Source organism: Bos indicus x Bos taurus, chromosome 1 (genome assembly GCF_003369695.1).
Source record: "Bos indicus x Bos taurus breed Angus x Brahman F1 hybrid chromosome 1, Bos_hybrid_MaternalHap_v2.0, whole genome shotgun sequence".
NCBI classification, from domain to species: Eukaryota; Metazoa; Chordata; class Mammalia; order Artiodactyla; family Bovidae; genus Bos; species Bos indicus x Bos taurus.
Window position 1 is genome coordinate 65,630,891 of NC_040076.1, and position 22,167 is coordinate 65,653,057.

At 37.5% G+C, this 22,167-nt stretch overlaps 1 protein-coding gene across 1 annotated transcript in view; it reads left to right on the forward strand.

Moving 5' to 3' along the window:
• Positions 1-22,167, forward strand: part of STXBP5L (syntaxin binding protein 5 like) — a 306,548-nt gene that overhangs the window by 260,231 nt on the left and 24,150 nt on the right. The window contains 2 exon segments of the mRNA XM_027531120.1: positions 14,794-14,964; positions 17,623-17,862. Of these exon segments, the coding sequence (XP_027386921.1) occupies positions 14,794-14,964; positions 17,623-17,862 (411 nt within the window).

Consider the following 22,167-nt stretch of genomic DNA (forward strand, 5'->3'; position numbering starts at 1 on the left):
CTGAAGCGACTTAGCAGCAGCAGCAGAGATGCAGATGTAGAGAACACTTGTGGGCACAGTCGGGGAAGGAGAGGGTGGGATGAATTGAAAGAGTAGCATTGACATACATACAGTACCATGTATAAAGTAGAAAGCTAGAGGGAAGCAACTATATAGCACAAGGAACTGAGCTCCGTGCTCTATGATGACCTAGAGGGTGGAGATGGGGAGTGTGGAGGAAAGGAGGCTCAAGAAGAGGATATACATATAGTTGACTCATGTTGTTGTACAGCAGAAACCAACACAATATTGTAGAGCAATCATCCTCCAATTAAAATTTTTTAAAAATAAATGGGAGGTTAAACTGAGAGAATTAAGCTAAAATTTTAAAATTAAAAGTTATTTTCAAACAGTAAATTGGAGGTAGAAGCTATAGTATCTACAGAACACTTTTAGAGCATAATATCCATAGTATATACAATAATAATATGCTGTCTAGGTTGGTCATAGCTTTTCTTCCAAGGAGCGAGTATCTTTTAATTTCATGGCTGCAGTCACCATCTGCAGTATTTTGGAGCCCCCAAAATAAAGACTCTCACTGTTTCCATTGTTTTCCCATCTATTTGCCACGAAATGATGGGAACGGATGCCATGATCTTAGTTTTTTGAATGTTGAGTTTTAAGCCAAATGTTTCACTCTTCTCTTTCACTTTCATCAAGAAGCTCTTTAGTTCTTCACTTTCTGCCATAAGGGTGGCGTCATCTGCGTATCTAAGGTTATTGATATTTCTCCCAGCAATCTTGATTCTAGCTTGTGCTTCATCCAGCCAGAATTTCACATGATGTACTCTGCATATAAATTAAATAAGTATGGTGACAATATATAGCCTTGACCTAGACCGCATATTCAAAAGCAGAGACATTACTTTGCCAACAAAGGTCTGTCTAGTCAAAGCTATGGTTTTTCCAGTGGTCATGTATAGATGTGAGAATTGGACCATAAAGAAAGCTGAGCACCAAAGAACTGATGCTTTTGAACTGTAGTAATGGAGAAGACTCTTGGGAGTCCCTTGGACTGCAAGGAGATTCAACCAGTTCATCCTAAAGGAGATCAGTCATGAATATTCATTGGAAGGACTGATGCTGAACCTGAAGCTCCAATGTTTGGCCACCTGATGCGAAGAACTGACTCATTGGAAAAGACCCTCATGCTCGGAAGGATTGAAGGCAGGAGGAGAAGGGGACAACAGAGGATGAGATAGTTGGGTGGCATCACCAACTTGATGGACATGAGTTTGAATATGCTCCGGGAGCTGGTGATGGACAGGGAATCCTGGCGTGCTGCAGTTCATGGGGTTGCAAAGAGTCAGACATGACTAAGCGACTGAACTGAACTGAACTAATACAATAATAAAACTCAATTTTTAAACCAAATAATTTTAACTTAGTATATTAGATTTCCCCCCTCAAAAGGAATAGATTCAAACTATTATAAGTTTTCACATGACTTAGAAAACATTTATTGTATGAACAGTGCATTGTAAAAGGAATATTCAGACACAAAAGCATTGCTGTTTAGTTGCTCAGTTGTGTCTGACTCTGCAGTCCCATGGACTGTAGCCCGCCAGGCTCCTCTGTCCATGGGATTCTCTAGGCAAGAATACTGGAGCGGGTTGTCCTTTCCTACTCCAGGGGATCCTCCCCAGCCCAGGGATTAAACCCAGGTCGCTTAAGTCTCCTGCATTGGCAGGTGGGTTCCTCACTGCTAAACCACCAGGGAAGCCCCTGTTAGTCACTCAGTCGTGTCCAACTCATTGCGACCGCATGTATTGATTTGTGTTTTACAAGGAGTTCAGAATATGAAGAACTGACTCACTGAGTGTTTGCAACAGATATTTCAAAGAAACAAAAACCCCATAAGCTTTTTCAAAGTTTAGGTAATTTGTTCATAATAGGAGTGGGGGATAATTTTACCCACATGATTATTATATCTTTGACATCAGTTTTGCAAATTTCAGGAATAAAAACATTTTGTTAAGCAATGAATAATTTAGCAACTCAAGATTTCATCTCTTTGGAGACTGTTTAGACTAACTTTCTTGTTTACCTCAGCGTACACATGTTGTTGTTTCCCCCCCCTCTCTTCCCACTCTTAATACACGGCTTGAAGTGAACACTTACTTACACGGTGCAGGGTACGGTGTCACTTTGCTCCTTCAGCATCGATCAGGATATATTAGCATTTTAATGTCATAATTTTTTTGTTATTTACAGTAATGGTCCAAGATGACAACATAGAAGACTTCTGAACTCAACTCCTCCCTGATACACCAAATCTGTAGCTCTAAATGGAGCAATTTCCTTTGGAAGAAGTCTAGAACTAGCTTATTAATGCCTAAATATTGGATGAATGAGATAACACCCACATGGAACCAGGTCTTGTGAAAGTGAAAGTCGCTCAGGCTTGTCCGACTCTATGCAAGCCCACGGACTATCCAGTCCATGGAATTCTCCAGGCCAGAATACTGGAGTGGGTAGCCTTTCCCTTCTCGAGGGGGTCTTCCCAACCAAGGGACTGAACCCACGTCTCCCACGTAGCAGGCAGATTCTTTACCAGCTGAGTCACAGGGGAAGCCCAAACAGGCCTTGGCATACTCTCAAAAGCCGGGAGCCACTAAGAGCAAAAAGGAGCTCAGACAATCACAAAGAATTGAAAGACCGCCAAGAGCTCAAGCTAGGCTGAATAATAAGGTTCATCTCCTATAAAAGGCCACTCCATCAAGCTTGGGGGAGATGACTATTTTGTCTATTGTGTAGAAACCAACACAGAGAGCGTAGGAAAATAAAGAAACAGGAACATAACTGCAACAAGAAGATAAAACTCCAGAAACAGACCATAGTGAAACAGAGATAAGTGACTTAACCTGATAAAGTGTTCAAAATAAGAGAACAACACGCTGAACAAAGTGAGAATCTAAACAAAGAGATAGAAAATACATGAACGTAGCTCAGATGGTAAAGAATCCACCTGCAATGCAGGAGATCTGAGTTCAATCCCTGAGTGGAAAACTTCCCCTGGAGAAGAGAATGGCTATCCACTCCATTATTCTTGCCTCAAGAATTCCATGGACAGAGGAGCCTGGCAGGCTTCAGTCCATGGAGCCCCAAGGAGTAGGACACGACTGAGCAACTAACACTTTCACTTTCAAACAGAAATCACAGACCTGAAGAATAGAATAACTTCACAGAAAATTTAATAGAGGCATTCAATGCTAGGCTAGATGGAGCAGAAAAAGGATTAATGAACTCTTAGGACAGGACAGTAGTTTCATGCTCATGCTCATGCTTCAGTCATGTCCGACCCTTTGCAACGCTATGGACTCTAACCCACCAGGCTTCTCTGTCCATGGAATTCTCCAGGCAGGAGTACACGAGTGGGTTGCCATTTCCTTCTCCAGGGGATCTTCTGACCCGGGGATCAAACATACATCTCTTATGTCTCATGCGTTGGCAGGCGGCACAGAAGAGAAGTGAACACTTTCAAACCCATTTTACAAGAGCAATAATACCATTACCAAAACCAGAAACGATGCAAGAGAAGAAAACAATAGGCCAATGTCGCTGGCTAATATAGATTCAAAATCTGCAACAAAATACTATCAAACTAAATTCAACAGTACTTTAAGAGGATCTTATCAAGTATAATTTATTCCAGGGATAAAAGGATGGTTTGACATCTGCAAATTAATGTGATATAGCATATTAACAAAATGATGAATAAAAACCATATAATCTTAATAGATGCAGGAAAAGTATCTGACAAAACTCAATATCTCTTTTTAATAAAAATTAACAACAGAGCCTAGAGGGAATGTGCCTAAACATAATGAAGACAATATACCTGACAAGGCCGCAACTAACATAATGCTTAGAAGTGAAAAGATTTTCCTCCAAGATCAGGAACAAGAGAAAGATGCCCATTCTCACCACTTTCACTGAATACAGTACTGGAAGTTCTAGCAAGAGCAGTTCCAAGAAAAACACATAGAGGGCATCCAAACAAGGAAGAAGGAAAACGTTCTCTATTTGCAGATGACATCTTTATAGAAAATCACAAAGACTCTACCAAAAACCATTAAAACTAATCAACAAATTTAGCAAAATTTCAAGTATAAAATCAATATGTAAAAGTCAATTGCATTTCTATACAACAAAGATTAGAGAAATTAAGAACACAGTCCCATCTGTAATTGCACTTAAAAGAATAAAGTATTCAGGAATAGATTTTTACCAAGGAGGTAAAAGGTCTGTACACTGAAAATAAAATATTAATGAAAGAAATTGAATAAGACACAAAAAATGGAAATATATTCCATGCCAATGGATTGGAAGAATTAATATTTTGAAATGTCCAATACAGATTTAATGTAACCACCTATGGAAATTCCAATGGTATTTTTCACAGAACTAGAACACAAACTTCTGAAGTTTGTATGGAACTCCAGAAGACTCCCTAATAGTCAAAGCAATCTTGAGAAAGAAGGACAAAGCTAGAGGCATCACACTTCCTGGTTTCAAGGTTTTATAATAAAGCTACAGCAGTCAAAACAATATGGTATTGGCACAAAAACAAACATATCAATGGCACAGAGAAGAGAACCCAGAAATAAACTCATGCACATATGATTTATGTGCATTTAGGCCAACTGATTTATGACAAAGAAGCCTAAAATATACAATAGGGAAAGTATTCTTTTCCATGAATGGTGCTAGGAAAACTGGACAGTTAAAGAATGTAACAACTTCTATCTTACACCATACAGAAAAGCAACTCAAAATGGATTAAAGACTTGAACTTAAGACCTGAAACCTTAAAACTTCTAGAAGAAAACATAAGCAATATGCTTATTGACATCAGTCCTAGCAATATTTTTTTTTTGGATTTTATACCTAAAGCAAAGGCAACAAAACCAAAAATAAACTACAAACTGAAAAAAGCTTCTGTACAAGTGAAACCATCAACAAATGAAATGGAAACCTTCAGGATCTGTAAATCATGCATCCTCTAAGGGATTACAAAATATATAGAGGTCATACAACTCAATAACAAAAATCAAACAATCTGATTTTAAAAATGGGCAGAGGAACCAAATAGACACTTTTCCAAAGACGACATGGAAATGGCTAACAAGTTCATGAAAAGGGGCCTAACATCACTAATCATTAGAGAAATGCAAATCAAAACCATGAGATATCATCCTGAACATGTTAGATAGCTGTCATGCCATTTGCAGCAATATGTGGACCTAGAGATTATAATGCTAAGCAAAGCCAGACAAAGAGAAACATCATATGATACCACTTCTATGTAGAATGTAAAAAAAAAAAAAATAGATAGAAATGAACTTATTTGCAAAACAGAAACAGACCCATAGAATACAAACAAACTTACGGTTACCAAAGGGGGAAAAGAGGGAGGAATAAATTGGAAATTAACAGATACACACCACTATATATAAAATAAATAACCACAAAGGACCTACTGTATACCACAGGGAACTGCACTCAATATTTGTAACAACCTATAACAATAAGGAAGGCTGAGCACTGAAAAATTGATGCTTCTGAATTTTGGTGCTGGAGTGGATGCTTGAGAGTCCCTTGGACAGCAAGGAGATCAAACCAGTCAATCCGAAAGGACATCAACCCTGAATATTCATTGGAGGGACTGAAGCTGAAGCTCCAATACTTTGGCCACCTGATGCGAAGAGTTGACTCACTGGAAAAGACCCTAATGCTGGAAAAGATTGAAGGCAAAAGGAGAAGACGGTGGCAGAGGAAGAGATGGGTGGATAGCATCACTGATTAAATGGACATGAACTTGGGCAAACATTGGGAGATCGTGAGGGACAGGGAGGCTTGATGTGCTGGGGTCCATGGGGTTGCAACGAGTCTGACACAACATAGTGAGTGAACAACAACAACATAAGGGAGAAGAATCTGAAAAATATATGTATATATACACATACATGTACCACTCTGCTGCACACTTGAAACTAACACACCACATTGTAATAAGAACAGCTATTGTCAATTGACAAATACCTGAGAAAAGATGAGAAACAAAAGGCAAAGGAGAAATGGAAAGATTTTTTTCCCTTTTGAATGCAGAGTCCCAAAGAATAGCAAGGAGAGATAAGAAAGCCTTCCTCAGTGATCAATGCAAAGAAATAGAGGAAAACAACAGAATGGGAAAGACTAGCGATATCTTCAAGAAAATTTGAAATACCAAAGGAACATTTCATGCAAAGATGGGCACAATAAAGGACAGAAGTGGTATGGACCTAACAGAGCATAAGAGATTAAGAAGAGGTGGCAAGAATACACAGAAGAACTATACAAAAATGGTCTTAATGACCAACATAACCACGATGGTGTGATCACTCATCTAGAGCTGGACATCCTGGAGTGCAAAGTCAAGTGGGTGGGCCTTAGGAAATAACACTACAAACAAAGCTAGTGGAGGTGATGGAATTCCAGTTGAGCTATTTCCAATCCTAAAAGATGATGCTGTTAAAGTGCTGCACTCAATATGCCAACAAATTTGGAAAACTCAGCAGTGGCCACAGGACTGGAAAAGGTCAGTTTTCATTCCAATCCCAAAGAAAGGCAATGCCAAAGAATGCTCAAATTACCTCACAATTGCACTCAACCCACATGCTAGCAAAGTAATGCTCAAAATTCTCCAAGCTTAGGTGTCAACAGTATGTGTACTGAGAACTTCCGGACGTTCAAGTTGGATTTAGAAAAGGCAAAGGAACTGGAGATCAAATTGCCAACATCCATTGGATCATAGAAAAAGCAGGAGAATTCCAGAAAAACATCTGCTTCATTGACTACACTAAAGCCCTTGACTGTGTGGATCACAACAAACTATGGAAAATTCTTCAAGAGATGGGAATACCAGACCACCTGACCTGCCTCCTGAGAAATCTGTATGCAGGTCAAGAAGTAGCAGTTAGAAGTGGACATGGAACAACACTGGTTCCAAATCGGGAAAGGAGTACGTCAAGGCTGTATATTGTCACCCTGCTTATTTAACTTCTATACAGAGTACATCATGCGAAATGCCCGTCTGGATGAAGCACAAGCTGGAATCAAGATTGCTGGGAGAAATATCAATAACCTCAGATATGCAGATGACACTACCCTTATGGCAGAAAGTGAAGAACTAAAGAGCCTCTTGATGAAAGTGAAAGAGGAGAGTAAAAGAGCTGGCTTAAAACCCAATATGGTTTTTAAGATCATGGCATCCGGTCCCATCACTTCATAGCAAATAGACAGGGAAACAATTGAAACAGTGAGAGACTTTATTTTTCTGGGCTCCAAAATCACTGCAGATGGTGACTGCAGCTATGAAATTAAAAGTTGCTTGCTCCTTGGAAGAAAACCTATGACAACCTGGACAGTGTATTAAAAAGCAGAGATACTACTTTACTGCCAAAGGTCCGTCTAGTCAAAGCTATGGTTTTTCCAATAGTCATGTATGGATGTGAGAGTTGGACCATAATGAAAGCTGAGCACTGAAGAATTAATGCTTTTGAACTATGGTGCTGGAGAGAGTCTTGAGAGTCCCTTGCACAGCAAGATCAAACCAGTCAATCCCAAATGAAATCAGTCCTGAATATTCATTGGAAGGACTGATACTGAAGCTGAAGCTCCAATACTTTGGCCACCTGATGCAAAGAACTGACTCATTGGGAAAGACTCTGATGTTGGGAAAGACTGAAGGTGGGAGGAGAAGGGGACAACAGATGATGAGATGGTTGGATGGCATCATTGACTTGATGGACATTAGTTTGAGCAAGCTCTGGGAGTTGGTGATGGACAGGGATGCCTGGCGTTCTGCAGTCCATGGGGTCACAAAGAGTTGAACGTGACTGAACTGAACCGATTATCAAGAATATGAGATAAGTATCTTTTTTCTGAAGATGTGGAGAAAAAAAAAAAAAAAAAACCTTGTGCACTCTTGGTACACAAATTAGTACAGCCACTATGGAAAACAATTTGGTGGTTCCTCAAAAAATTAAAAATAGAACTACCATATGATCCAGCAATTCCACTTCTAGGTATATATCCAATGTAAATGAAAACAGTCTATTAAGGCATGCCTGCATTCCGATGTTTACTTCAGCATTATTCACAATAGCCAAGATAAGGAAACAAGTTAAGTGTACATCAATACGTGAATTGATAAAGCAGAGGTGATACACTCACTCAGAGGAATGTTATTCAGCCACGAGAAAGGTTGAAAGTGTGGTATTCGCCAGAAAAATGGTGGACCGTGTGGTTGATGTGATGTGATGTGAAATAAGCTACAGAGAAGAAGCAAATACTGCATGGCATCACTTTTATGTTGACTACAAAAAAAGAAAAGTCAACTTCAGAACAGACAGTTGAATAGTGGTTGCCAGGGATTGGTGAGTAGGAATAATAGGAGAGGTATATAAAAGCGTATAGACTCTCAGCTGTAAGATAAGGTCAGAGGACCTAATGTAAACAGGATGAGTATTTTTTATAACACTGTAATATATAATTGAAATTTGCTAATAGAACTCTTCTAATAGGATAGAACTTGTATTCTCACCAAAAATAAATATGTGAGGAGATGGATGTGTTAACTAAATAGATTATGAGAATTTTCCCTAATGTATATGTATACCAGATCTACACAATGTACACTTTAAATATCTTACAATTTTGTATGGAAATTATACTAAAGCTAAAAATTTTTAAATATATTGCTATTCCAGGTTAAAAAGTGACAAAGCCTAAGGCAGTACTGTCATTAAGAGATAATTTTCTCAAAGACTGGAAATTTGGTCCCAAATAGTTTTTAAACTTTCACTTAAATGAATGCAATAGAAACTAAACTTGAAAAAACAAAAGGGGAATTATTAATAAAGAAGAACCTCTTTGAAACTTTGGATTGCAGAGAGTAAACATGAATGAGTATATAAACATGTAAAAAATCATAGTCATGAAAACTTTGCTATAGAAGAGCCAGGTTAAACTGGGAATAAAAATCAAACTAACTTCAAGGGAGGTGTGTGATTTAGTCACTTTGGGTCTTCAGCTTAAAGTTCTTTAGAAAAATGCCCTCAAGTGCTTAAAAACCTCAAAGTGTCAGCACAAAGAGAAAGATGATATTTCCTTATCTGACAGTCAAAAACTGAAATACAGGTAAAAACTATACTCAGTTTTAGTGAGTATAACAGCAGAGATGGTCTACTGTATCAGGTCAGCAGTAGCGCAGATCATGGCATACAGGCCCCTGCATCATCAGCATCATCTACAAAGGAACTCAGTTCCAGTATGGCTGGGTATTGTTTTTGGCTGCAAACCTGAGTATAACTCACAGGTTCTCCCTGAGATTGTGAACTGCCTTAATATACTTTAATAAATTATTTTCCTACTTAAAATTAATCAAGCAAACATTAAGTCAATTAACCAGCTTGTCCTCCAACCAACTCATTACTTACTAATGAGTAAGAAGGGAGGGAGTGAAAGAAGAGTTTCCTCTTAACTATTAATATAAAAGTAAGCAAAGGTAAAGTTAGGTGAGTTTTCAGGTATTTTAACCAATTGTTTGATATTAGCTATATTTTATATAGTCAATATATATGTAAAAAGCCAGAGTCTTTTTACATTTAAAAAGACTCCTAAAGATCCCGAGCTAAAGTCTTTTTACATTTATTTTCATGAGTTTTAAAATCCAATGCTTATTTTGATTTAGTCTTATGTTCAACATTTATTTCACCAAAGAATCACCCCTGTGGCATAAGCATAACAGTAATTTTCATTTTCTAGGAATTGTATGGTATAGTAAAAAGTTTAACTATACTAGTGTACCAAGTATAAAATTAAATCTTCATTTACGTACTCCTATAAAGCTTTGGCAACGACTATGTTAAAAATAATTTAAACTGGAAACAGTAAGTGATTTTTCAGTAAGTCATTGTTGTACTTTATACAGTGTGTACACCAAATCAAATCTTGATTTAGAGATACAAGAGAATCAGCTAATTTAAAAGAAAATTGTAATTTCTTTTTTTTAGACTTGAAAAGCTTTTTGTAAAGTTTCCCATTGGTTTTAATCTGCTTATTGTTCTAAGGTTGAATTTTTTAGAATATTGAATTTTATCTAAATGGCCTAGAGCACTATAGCAGAGCTAAAACATTATTGTAATCAGAAAGCAACTGGGAAACAAAAACCATTCTAGTAATATTATGCAGAAAGTGATTTAATACAAGAAACTAGGTGTTTATCAAGTCACTGAAAGATTGGAGACAACCCTAAGCTTGGCCTACAGGTATGACTTTCTGAATAAGGCCATCAACAGATATATCAAGGAAGCAGACAACTTTGCTACTGTTAGAAGACTACTACCAATCAAGTGTTGAACTGAAGACCACACTTTTATAAGATCAGGATTCTACTACAACTGCCTCTTGACATACAAAAAGCCTGTGACTGGATGCTGGAATGTTGCTTTCAAAAATAAAGCAAAATCTCCATTGTAGTAACACCAAAGCAGCAGAAAGATTGCTTCCATTTCAAAACCACTTGTCAAACTTTTTGAGCTCTAACCCACCATGCACCATGTAAAAAGGCCACCATGCCATGAGGAAGCCCAAGCCTCCTAACAAAGTCACCACTGACAGTCCCAACTGAGTTCAACTTTTGAGTCATTCTAACCCAGGCATGTGAGTAAAGAAGCCTCCTAAAGATTCCAAGCCCTCAGTCATTCAAGTATTCTTAACTAATGCCCCAGACATCATGGAAATAATATCCCTACCTTGCCTTAGTTTAACTCCTTTCTCTCACAATCTGTAAGCATAATAAAATGATTGTGGTGCATGCTAAGTTGCTTCAGTCGTATACTCTTTGCAACCATATGGACTGTAGCCTACCAGGCTCCTCTGTCCATGGGATTCTCCAAGCAAGAATACTGGAGTGGTTTGCCATGCCCTCCTCCAGGGGATCTTCCTGACCCAGGAATGAAACCCACGTCTCTTATGTCTCCTACATTGGCAGATGGGTTGGAGTGGTTTGCCATGCCCTTCTCAGGGATCTTCTCAAACCAGGGATTTAATCTGCAGCTCCTGCATTGCAAGTGGACTTTTTACTGCTGAGCCATCAGGGAAGCCCAAAATGATTTTTAGTTTACATTTATTAACATTTGGAATGGTCTGTATGCAAAGAGCTAACTGAAACACATGATGTAGATATAAGATTCAACAAGCATTTCAAAAACATTTTTAAAGACTATAATACTCTATTATGTGATACATCGGAGAAGGCACTGGCGACCCACTCCAGTACTCTTGCCTGGAAAATCCCATGGGCGGAGGAGCCTGGTAGGCTGCAGTCCATGGGGTCGCAAAGAGTTGGACACAACTGAGCGACTTCACCTTCACTTTTCACTTTCATGCATTGAAGAAGGAAATGGCAACCCACTCCAGTGTTCTTGCCTGGAGAATCCCAGGGACGGGGGAGCCTGGTGGGCTGCCATCTATGGGGTCACACAGAGTCAGACACGACTGACATGACTTAACAGCAGCAGCATGTGATACATAGCACAATGTACCTATAAGTTTATGCTGAATTGTAAAGGATAGCTGGCTTCCAATTTTTATCTCTTACTAAAACTACAGTGAATAATTATATCAATAGAAGTTTTTGTATTTAGTATCATTAATATAAATTTTCAGAATGACTATGTCTGGGCTATAACCAAATTTCTTCATAAGTGTTTTATAGTATTCATATCTGTCTTGAATATTTACTGTACTAAGAAAAAAATATTAAGCAAATTAACTTTATATTAAAAAAAAATTTAAGCTACAAAAAGAAATCCTTTAAGTTAATCAGCCCTATTGAAGACAGAAGAATATGGCCAAAGACTCTGAGTTGCCCTGATATGGTAATGTCAGCCAGACCTCATGAGTCAACCATAAGATGGGGAAAATTGGGCCATACAGGGGGTACAGAAAAAAACAGACCAGCATGTTGAGTAATCTAATAATTGATACTACCCTATTATAAGCTCAAATGAAACAATGTTCACAAAAAACAGCCACCAAAAGATGGTAATAGATAGGCAGGCACTTTCACTTAGCAAGTCCAAAGAGTCCTGGCTAGGTGAACAAATTTTACTATTTTCAGAGCTCTGCCATGTATTCTTGAACCTAGATGAGTGAGTGTGAAGAGGGCTGTAACTCATCCCAAATTACTCCGAATAAGCCCTAAAACAAGCTTTCACACCTGGGTAGATCCTAACTGATATGCCCAGAGCAGCGTGGCTTATATTTGCAGTTTGTATCCCTAAAGTAATTGCCATTGGGAGCAGGAGGAGACGGGGACACCAGAGGATGAGATGGCTGGATGGCATCACCGACTCGATGGATGTGAGTCTGAGTGAACTTTGGGAGTTGGTGATGGACAGGGAGGCCTGGCATGCTGCAGTCCATGGGGTCGCAGAGTTGGACATGACTGAGCGACTGAACTGAACTGAACCTACTCTATGTCTTTGTTGGTACCGGCTGTTGCCCTCAGTGTTTTTCCTATTTATAAGACTAGATTCAATAGTGAAGGAGAGGCAGAACTCTTGACTTCTGCTTCCCCATAGCTAACTTATCATGTGATATTTATGCCTTTCTGTCTGATAAATCTGTGTTAATATGGAAGACAACTGGTCCCAAGAGACTAGGAGCTCAATGAATATTACATAAGCTACTCCTAAACCCTCCTAAATACATCATCAAAATTGCTAATCCTTACCAAATATATTAGCTGACCCAGTGGCCTAGTTTTTAAGCATACAGACACTAAGTGATAAAAATCTGGATTAGAATCCTGACTCCATGAGTACTGCTTATGTAACATTAGATAATTTTCTGAACATTTTTTGACCTTCATTTTCCTCATTTGCAAAATCAGGATAGAGCACCTACCCTGCATAGTTGTTGTGAAGATTAAATCAGTAATGTGTGTAAAATGCCTGGCATTGAAGTATTCAATAAATGTTAACTCATTAAAAAAAAATAGTAAAACACACTAGTGCATTTAAATGGTGAAACCTAATTCTCATCTTTGCACTAACTACAAGGGGATCCAGAGAATGTATATTTTAAGTTTTCAAATTCCTCAATATAGAAAAGCTGTAATGGAGTGGATACTGAGTGCCAGTTCCCATGTCCAATATGAACATTAAACATGGTTCTGTTTAACTCTGTCCTTTGAATAGCCAAAGAAGCACATTTTATTTTTTATTTTTTAAATTTTATTTTTAACTTTACAATATTGTATTGGTTTTGCCATATATCAAAATGAATCCGCCACAGGTATACATGTGTTCCTCATCCTGGACCTTCCTCCCTCCTCCCTCCCCATACCATCCCTCTGGGTCGTCCCAGTGCACCAGCCTCAAGCATCCAGTATCGTGCATCGAACCTGGACTGGCGACTCATTTCATATATGATATTATACATATTTCAATGCCATTCTCCCAAATCATCCCACCCTCTCCCTTTTCCACAGAGTCCAAAAGACTATTCTATACATCAGTGTCTCTTTTGCTGTCCCGTATCCAGCATTATTGTTACCATCTTTCTAAATTCCATATATATGTGTTAGTATACTGTATTGGTGTTTTTCTTTCTGGCTTACTTCACTCTGTATAATAGGCTCGTTTTATCCACCTCATCAGAACTGACTCAAATGTATTCTTTTTAATGGCTGAGTAATACTCCATTGTGTATATGTACCATAGCTTTCTTATCCATTCATCTGCTGATGGACATCTAGGTTGCTTCCATGTCCTGGCTATTATAAACAGTGCTGCGATGAACATTGGGGTACACGTGTCTCTTTCAATTGTGGTTTCCTCAGTGTGTATGCCCAGCAATTCGATTGCTGGATCATAAGCACATTTTAAAATGTATTCTGAATATTGTTGATATATGAGATGATGTTTCAAATAATATGTGTTAGCATTGACTATTTTAGTGCAATTATTCCAAATTTTTAAATTCTATCAGAACAGATAAATTCACAGGCTCTAAAATAAACAGTACTATTTGGTCTTAGACTTGAGCAACTTTAGTGGAATAGTTGGAGTTCAAAATGGCAGTAATAATCTCAAAACAAAAATGACAGTAATAATTTATCTTTGTTCAGTTTACTATATACCAGGAAGTTTCTGGCATATAACATGTTATCACAAAAGCTCCATGAGTTAGACAGTAATAGTCCCAATCAAGAGGAAACTAAACTATGAAGTCTGCAAAAATGTATACAACCAGTAGGTGGTAGAACTGGGATTTGAGCCCAGGCAGTCTGGCTGTAGAGTCAATATCCTTATGTACCATTCTCAACTTTGCAGTAAAATGCTTCCGTTCTATATTTTAAACCCTAAGCACTTGAAGTTCTTCCAAAACTTATATAAATAGGTGTATATTTACATTATGCAGAAGTCTAGTACTATAACCTATTTTGTACTGCCATTAAATGGCAGAATACATAATGAAAATATAAATTTTAACTATGTTAGTCAGATTTTAAAGATGAATATATTTAATAATTATGAAAAATCTGGCTAGCTATTGAAATTATGACTAAAACAAGGACTTAGCCATCTTTAAATGGTTTAAAAACAAGGAATTCTCCCTCCATTTATTAATCTACACACTTATTCCCTTATATTAAGAATTAATTATGATATTTATGTTGCCTTCTTCCTTTTGGTACAGACCACGTAAATGGACACTGCACAAGTCCCACTTCTCAGAGCTGCAGTTCTGGAAAACGACTTTCCAGTGCTGATGTTTCAAAAATAAATCGCTGGGGTCCTGGAAGACCACCATTTCGAAAAGCACAGTCAGCTGCTTGCATGGAGATTTCTTTGCCAGTTACAACAGAAGGTAGGTTAAACATATGGATTTTTGTGGATATAATTGAAATTTGACATACCACAGGAATTAGGAGCTGAGGGACAAGGGATTGTGGTCACATGTAAAAATATGAAAAGCTGGTTAACTCTAGACAATGAGCAACTGAGAACCTGGTCGGGCTGTAGCCATGAATCCAGATCCATTCCTCACTACACCTCTTTCATCTCTAAAACCAGAATGCTTCTGTTTATGGGTAGGTTTCCATCTCCTCTGTACAAAGTGAGACCTATGTATTAATCTGTTCTGTATACTCCTACTTTCTTTCCATCTCAACGGTAAGCCTCTTGGTATTTCTATCTGTAGACAATTATTTACTGTCTTATAACCTTTATTTCCTCAACTATTAAGAGAATGTGACCAAGAAAAAGGCAAGACATTAAATTCTAGTTTGCAATCTTATGTTTTAAAAAGAGAGGATTATTTGCTTATTTATGGAATTAGCGTTGGGGACAGGGAATATAAAGTACATGAGTCAGAAGGCCTAGATTAAGAAAGATTAAAAAAAAAAAAAAAAAAGGAGGAATCCTGTAACTGCTGCAGGTGGCTCAGTGGTAAAGAATCCGCCTGTCAATGCAGGAGACACAGGTTCGATTCCTGGACCAGGAAGATCCCCTAGAGGAGAATATGGCAATCCACTCCAGTATTCTTGCCAGGAAAATCCCATGGACAGAGAGAAGCCTGGTGGGCTAGAGTCCATGCGGTCACACAGAGTCAGACACGACTGAGCACGCATACAACTTCTGCTACTGCCTTTCTGATAAAAAGCTTTGGGACTAGAAATAGAAAAAATGTAATCTTAGGAATATGCTATGGTAATTCTGTGCTATAAAGTAATTCACCATTTGTGTGTGTGCTCAGTTGCTGAGTCATGTCTGACTTCACAACCCCACAGACTGTAGCCCTCCAAGCTCCTCTGTCCATGGAATTTTCCACGTAAGAATACTAGAGTGGGTTGCCATTTCCTCCTCCAGGGGATCTTCCTGACCCTGTCTCTTGCATCTCCTGCATTGGCAAGCGGATTCTTCACCACTGTGTCACCTGGGAAGCCCAATTCACCATTTACCACTCCTCAAAAAATTTGACAGTAATGATCTATATTATTCAAATTTTAAAAATAAAATTTTTAGGCACTTTCCTGGCAGTCGAATGGTTGAGACCTTGCACTTGCACTGCAGAGGGCATAGAATCTGATTCCTGGTCAGGGAACTAAGATTCCACATATAGAAGTGGCGTGGTCAAAAGTTTTTTTTAAATGGAATTTTTAGCTTTTTAACATTCCACCATATTAAGTCTGGTCCATGGGCATGCATATGATCTTCTCTTTCACAGGTATCTATGAGTAGCAACTTTGAATGTTGATGAACCATGAATGGAAAATTTTTGAAACATTAGCTAGGAATGTAACAATGTAAGGAAAGTGTAAAGGTTGTAAACGAATTAGTAGTTTCAATCACTGGACTGAGCTGGGGATTTTGAGTTTTAGACATTTCTAACTAACGTGTTGATTTGGGGAAAATTACATCTCTATCTCCAAATCTGTAAAATACATAGTTTATATCTGTGCTCCCTCTCAGATCTAAATTCTATTAAAAAGTTATTTTTATAAACTTGCTGAAGGATAGAGAAGGGAAAATTAGGAATACTCTATTATGGTTTGTAGAAAAAGAATAGTCTGAGGAGCTTTAATATTTAACTTTATTGTATATTATTTTATTATATATTATTATCTCTTTATAAAAATGAGTCATCATTTCCTATCAAAATGGAAAGGAGAGGGAAGGCAGTAGAAAGAATATGAGGAACTTGTACTCTGGAGTGATTATAAGAACAATACAACTTTCCTATGTCATTTACCTGAGGTGGTGAGTTTCTGCTTGTTGGAGTATACACCATGTGTAAAAGTTGATGAGAAGGAGAACTTGAAGCCACCTGTTTCCTTTTCACTGGACTGAAGCCCTCTCAGAAAGATGACCACACTCTCAGTGGGGTGGTTCTGTGTACAGCTCTGTATTTAGTCATTGGCAAAGCCAAAACTGGATTTAGATTCAAGGTAGGCAGCTTATAACTAGTTCAGGGAGATATCATTTGTTCAATGTTATATAAATAGTTTAATATTTACAACTGAAATTACTTCAAACATAGCAAAATTAAAGGAATGTATTTACCACAGAACATACATGACCCTTCAGGTAAGTAGCCACAATGTTGTCAGTATATGGGAATTGTCAAGAAGTCATTAGGAATACTTTCAGTAATTGAGAGAACGGAGAGAAGCATAATTAAAACTGTACTAGAAATTCTTGTAATCTTAACTATTTAAACATTTTTTCTAAATTAGAGAATTTCAACCAACTTGTGAGGTAAGGTAGAGAAAAAAACAAAACAGTGGACTGCAGCTCTGCAGATTCAAGGCTAGTCCCAGCTCTGCCTGAGTTTATGATTTATACTTCTGGGCTTTTCTTCATCTTCAAAATAAGCTGGTGAACTGCATAAGCTGCCTTCCAGATCAGTTAACACAGAATCAAATTCTACTTCTCCCTCATCATTTTGGTTTTCATGCAGTAAGTCTGACTTCACTTGTTCTGGAAACACACTAAAACTTAATTTTTTGTTTTTAAATTTCCATAGAAAGTCGAGAAAATTCCTATAATCGTTCTAGGAGCTCTAGCATCTCCAGCATTGACAAAGATTCTAAAGAAGCGATTACAGCACTGTACTTCATGGAGTCCTTTGCTCGGAAAAATGACTCTACCATCTCCCCTTGTTTGTTTGTTGGAACTAGTCTGGGAATGGTGTTAATCATCTCCCTAAACCTACCTTCAGCAGATGAACAAAGATTTACAGAGCCGGTCATGGTCCTGCCAAGTGGTAAGAGTTTTCATTTATTCCTTCACTGCTACTTTTTCAAATTTATATAAATGTTTTGTAAAACATTTAACTTGTTTTGCTCTGGAGCAAAGATTTACATATTCTGGATATTAGAAACTATTGAGAACTTTATAAACCATATACTGTCTCAACTATTGTAGTTTACTTTCCTGCATGGCAAAAATTGTCAACCATTTCTATGGTAGTAATCTGGAATTCCCAACCTAAATGGTGCCTTGGGAAATAAGTTTCTGAAAAGCATTTATGAAAGCCTTAAGGCAAAAGTTTAAATTTTTTTTAATTTTTAATTTTACTTTTTAACTTTACAATATGAATTGAAGCATTTATCTAATGTTCCATGCCAGATCAGAGCCTATGAGTGTTTTACATCATCCCTAAAGAACTCAGATGATTAAACTAGAAGCATTCTGACTTGAGCTGGCTTTCTAAATTCTTTGATAATCTCTTCATCTTGTTTTGAAACCATGCCTCAAAATTTCTTCCATTTTTATTGTAGTACCTAGAGAATTTGACCCCAGTTATGAGTATTGCTGCTAAAGTATATGTCTAAAGTATATGTCTGCTAAAGTATATGTCTTCCTACTTTTTCCCTCTTGAAGAGACATGATTCCTTCTGTTACTCCTTTGAGTATTTTAAAATTTATTCTTATCAATAACTTTTACTCTTTTCCATATATGAAAAAACTATCTGAAAAACATTTCTAAAGTAAAATAATTTTATTAATATATAGAATAAGGGATTTCATTTTAAAAGAATATATATGGCATGATAGGTTAGATAGAGTTGTGTTTTCTTTGTTAACTGGAATGCTAAATTCATATAGATGGATTGTTACTGTGGGAAGAATACTCAGCTCTCTACTAGTGAGGCAAATTCAGATAAATGTATTGTGTGTGTGTGTGGCCTAAACAACACGAGTTTATTTTCTCACACTTCTGGAGGCTAGAGGACCAAGATTAAGGTGCTGGCAGGCCTGGTTTCTTCTGAGGCCTCTGTCCTTGGCTTGCAGTTGGCCACACTCTCACATGACTGTCTCTTTGTGTGCTTGTACCTCTGGTGTTTCCTAATCTCTTAGAAAGACCTTTGGATGAGGGCTCACCCTATCAGGCTCATTTTAGCTTAATCACCTCTTTAAAGGCTTTGTCTCAAATATGATCACATTCTGAGGAACTGGGGTGTAGGCCTTCAATGCATGAATTTGATAAAGGGAGGAGGGGAAAAGATCCAGCTCATAAAATGCACTGTATTTTAAAAGTTACTCATTAGCACCACTATATTTTAATTATAAACATATTTCACAGTAAGAAAACGTCTTTTACTGTATTCCTTATTTTAAGGAAATAGGAATAATTCTCTTATGATTGAGAGAGAGCCAGACCAGTAAGGTCATAATGATTTTTTAAGTTTTAGTTCAATCCATTTTTTAACTCAATACATTTTTATACAGATTAGATATCTAATACATGGCATGTATTCCTCAAATATTTAAAGGTAAAAATCAAACCCCTGTATACACAAGCGTACAACTGTGAGTGAAAGACAATTTTCTAGTAAGAGATATTCTAAAAAATATGGTTTTCTATGCCACAAGCATGGAAATAAACAAGTCTCTGGAACTAATTTAATGAATCAGTACCATAGGAAAGGTCTTCAACATTCTTAGCAAATAGACTTAAAATGATGGGAAAATACAAAGTGAGTAGAGATTTAACTTAATATTTGGGCATCTGGTTCATAAATATTTGCAAACCTCCTTAAAGAGAGATAATGGGAAGCTATCTTCTCCAAGTTTCTACGCCAGCCTTCTTTCAAGACTTTGGTTATTATATCAGCGTCATTTTATCACGTTAACAAATGCACCATGAACACACAAGGTGCTGGTAACAGAGCAGAGGACAGAGGGCGTGTGGGAACGCTCTCTACCACATGCTCGATTTTCTGTAAAACCTAAGACTGCTCTAAGAAAAATTAAGTCTACGAACTTAAAAAAGCAGTACCTGTAAGGCAGAAAACTGAGTCCAGGTTCAGATTTGTTTTATAGTTAACCACTGAAAGAGAAAAAGCCTAATTGGAAGACATAATTTATGACAATAAAAAGAAAAAGGATGGAGTTCCAGAGAAGACAGAAAGCCAATTCAGATTTAAAGTAGAAAACCCATCCTCTCCTCCCTCACATCCCACTTCCTGACTCCGTCTTCACCTTCTTCCTAGTATCTACTCTGCATCACATCCCTGTTCCACTCATCTCTGTCCTATTGTAGTGCTCTAGATTATGGGAACCATTTTAAAAGGTGTGGAATTAGAGGCATTTCCCTCTTTCATAGTCAGTGCTAAAGTGGGTGACATGCTTTTAGACCCTGAATGGGTTTTCCTGTCAAAACACTGTTAAATTACCTTTTATCAGATGGCCTAGAAAAATTTCTGAGTCTAGCAATTTCCTGAAAATACAATCCATTTTGAAATTTATTCATCCATTTTTTTCAACATATGTTTCCCAAGCTCATACTAATTAATTAGGCATTGGGCATGCAATAGTGATCAGGACACAATGATTTTTATTCTCAGATTATTTGCAGGGAAGAACAAAAGTAACCAAAAAATTACAATTAGGGAAGTAAACAATACTGTGGTAGCATGGGAGGGGGATTTGGGGAAGACCTCTCTCACAAAGCCTCTGTCTGAAGTGGGAACAGGTTTAGAAGGGAGCTCTGCCCAGTGCTGATATTTAAGAGAAATTCAGAAAAGCATAAAAAACCTAGAGGTAGCACAGCTGAGTCAGTTCTAATGAAGTGGAAGAACTAGAGCCTATAATACAGAATGAAGTAAGTCAGAGAAAAACAAGTATCATATATCAACGTGTATGTATGGAATCTAGCTGAAGATGGTACTGATGAACCTATTTGCAGGGCAGCAGTGGAGACGTAGAGAACAGACTTGTGGACCCAGCAGGGGCAAGAGAGAATGGGACAAACTGAGCGAGTAGCATGGAGGCATATACATCACCATATGTAAAGTAGATAGCCAGTGGGAATTTGCCATATGACTTAGGGAGCTCAAACCATTGCTCTGTGACAACCTAGAGAGGTGGGATGGAGTGGGGCATGGAGGGAGGCTCTAGAGGGAGGAAGGGAAAATATTTATACCTATGGCTGATTCATGTTGATGTATGGCAGAAACCAACACAATATTGTAAAGCAATTATCCCCTAATTAAAAATAAACAGATTTTTAAAAGGAGACCAAAAAAAGAACAACAACAACCTAGCGGGTAAAAAGAGCATGACATAGCTACAACTTAGAGCTATAATGGTGCTGAGGCTGGAAAAACAGGCAGGGGAATAGAGGATCTTAAGACCACAATAAGGAGCTGAAGAGACTTCCTAGATCTCTGGGGATTTGTTGTTGTGTACAAAGATTATGATATGGTATGCTTTTTTTATCTAAAATACTGGTGTTTAAATTTTGTAATTGTAAAAAAAAAAAATTATAATTGTAAAAACACCAAATACAGAGGAAGAAGGTAAATGAAAATTCTTCCACGAGCAAACTCTTCCCCCGTCTGTCCCATCTCCACCCCCCATACTTTTGCCCCTAGGAATTTTACTCTCCAACAGTAATTCTGTGAGGATTTGCAGAGATTCTAACTTCAAAGCTCCTTTATTGAAGTATAATTGACATACAAAAAATATACATATTTATTGTATGCAACTTGATGAGTCTGGAGATAAGTAAACATCCATGAAACTATGACCACAATCTATGCCATAAACATATTCATCACTTCCAACAGCTTCCTACCCCTGTAATTTTGAGACTCATTTTAAATTTATCTCATTTCTATGTAATGCTTTGTGCTACCTAACAAATTATTCTGTAATTATCAATTCTGCCACATGACGTGCCTATCACTGATTTGTTAAAAAAAAAAAAAATTATTTTCATGCTTCAATATCAAACTCAAACTCATGATTAAACTGAAGAGTCTCCATAATAAATTCATTCTCTTTACCCCTGAACTGTTTTTTTTTTGTTGTTTCTATTCTCCCCATTTCTGTTACTAGTTCCACAATACTTAATGACTTCCATCACTTCCATTTCTTTTACTTACTCTGATTCCTTTTACTTACTCTGCCTCTGTACTGGTCTTAATTCCAGTATTGTCTTCATCTCCTGATTTTTATGCACCATATTCTGATACCTTCACTTATCCATAGAAGCAATTTCTTGGAAATCCCAGCCTTGTTCTACCTCTTTAATCTGATTTCCTGCTACTTTCCAGCACCA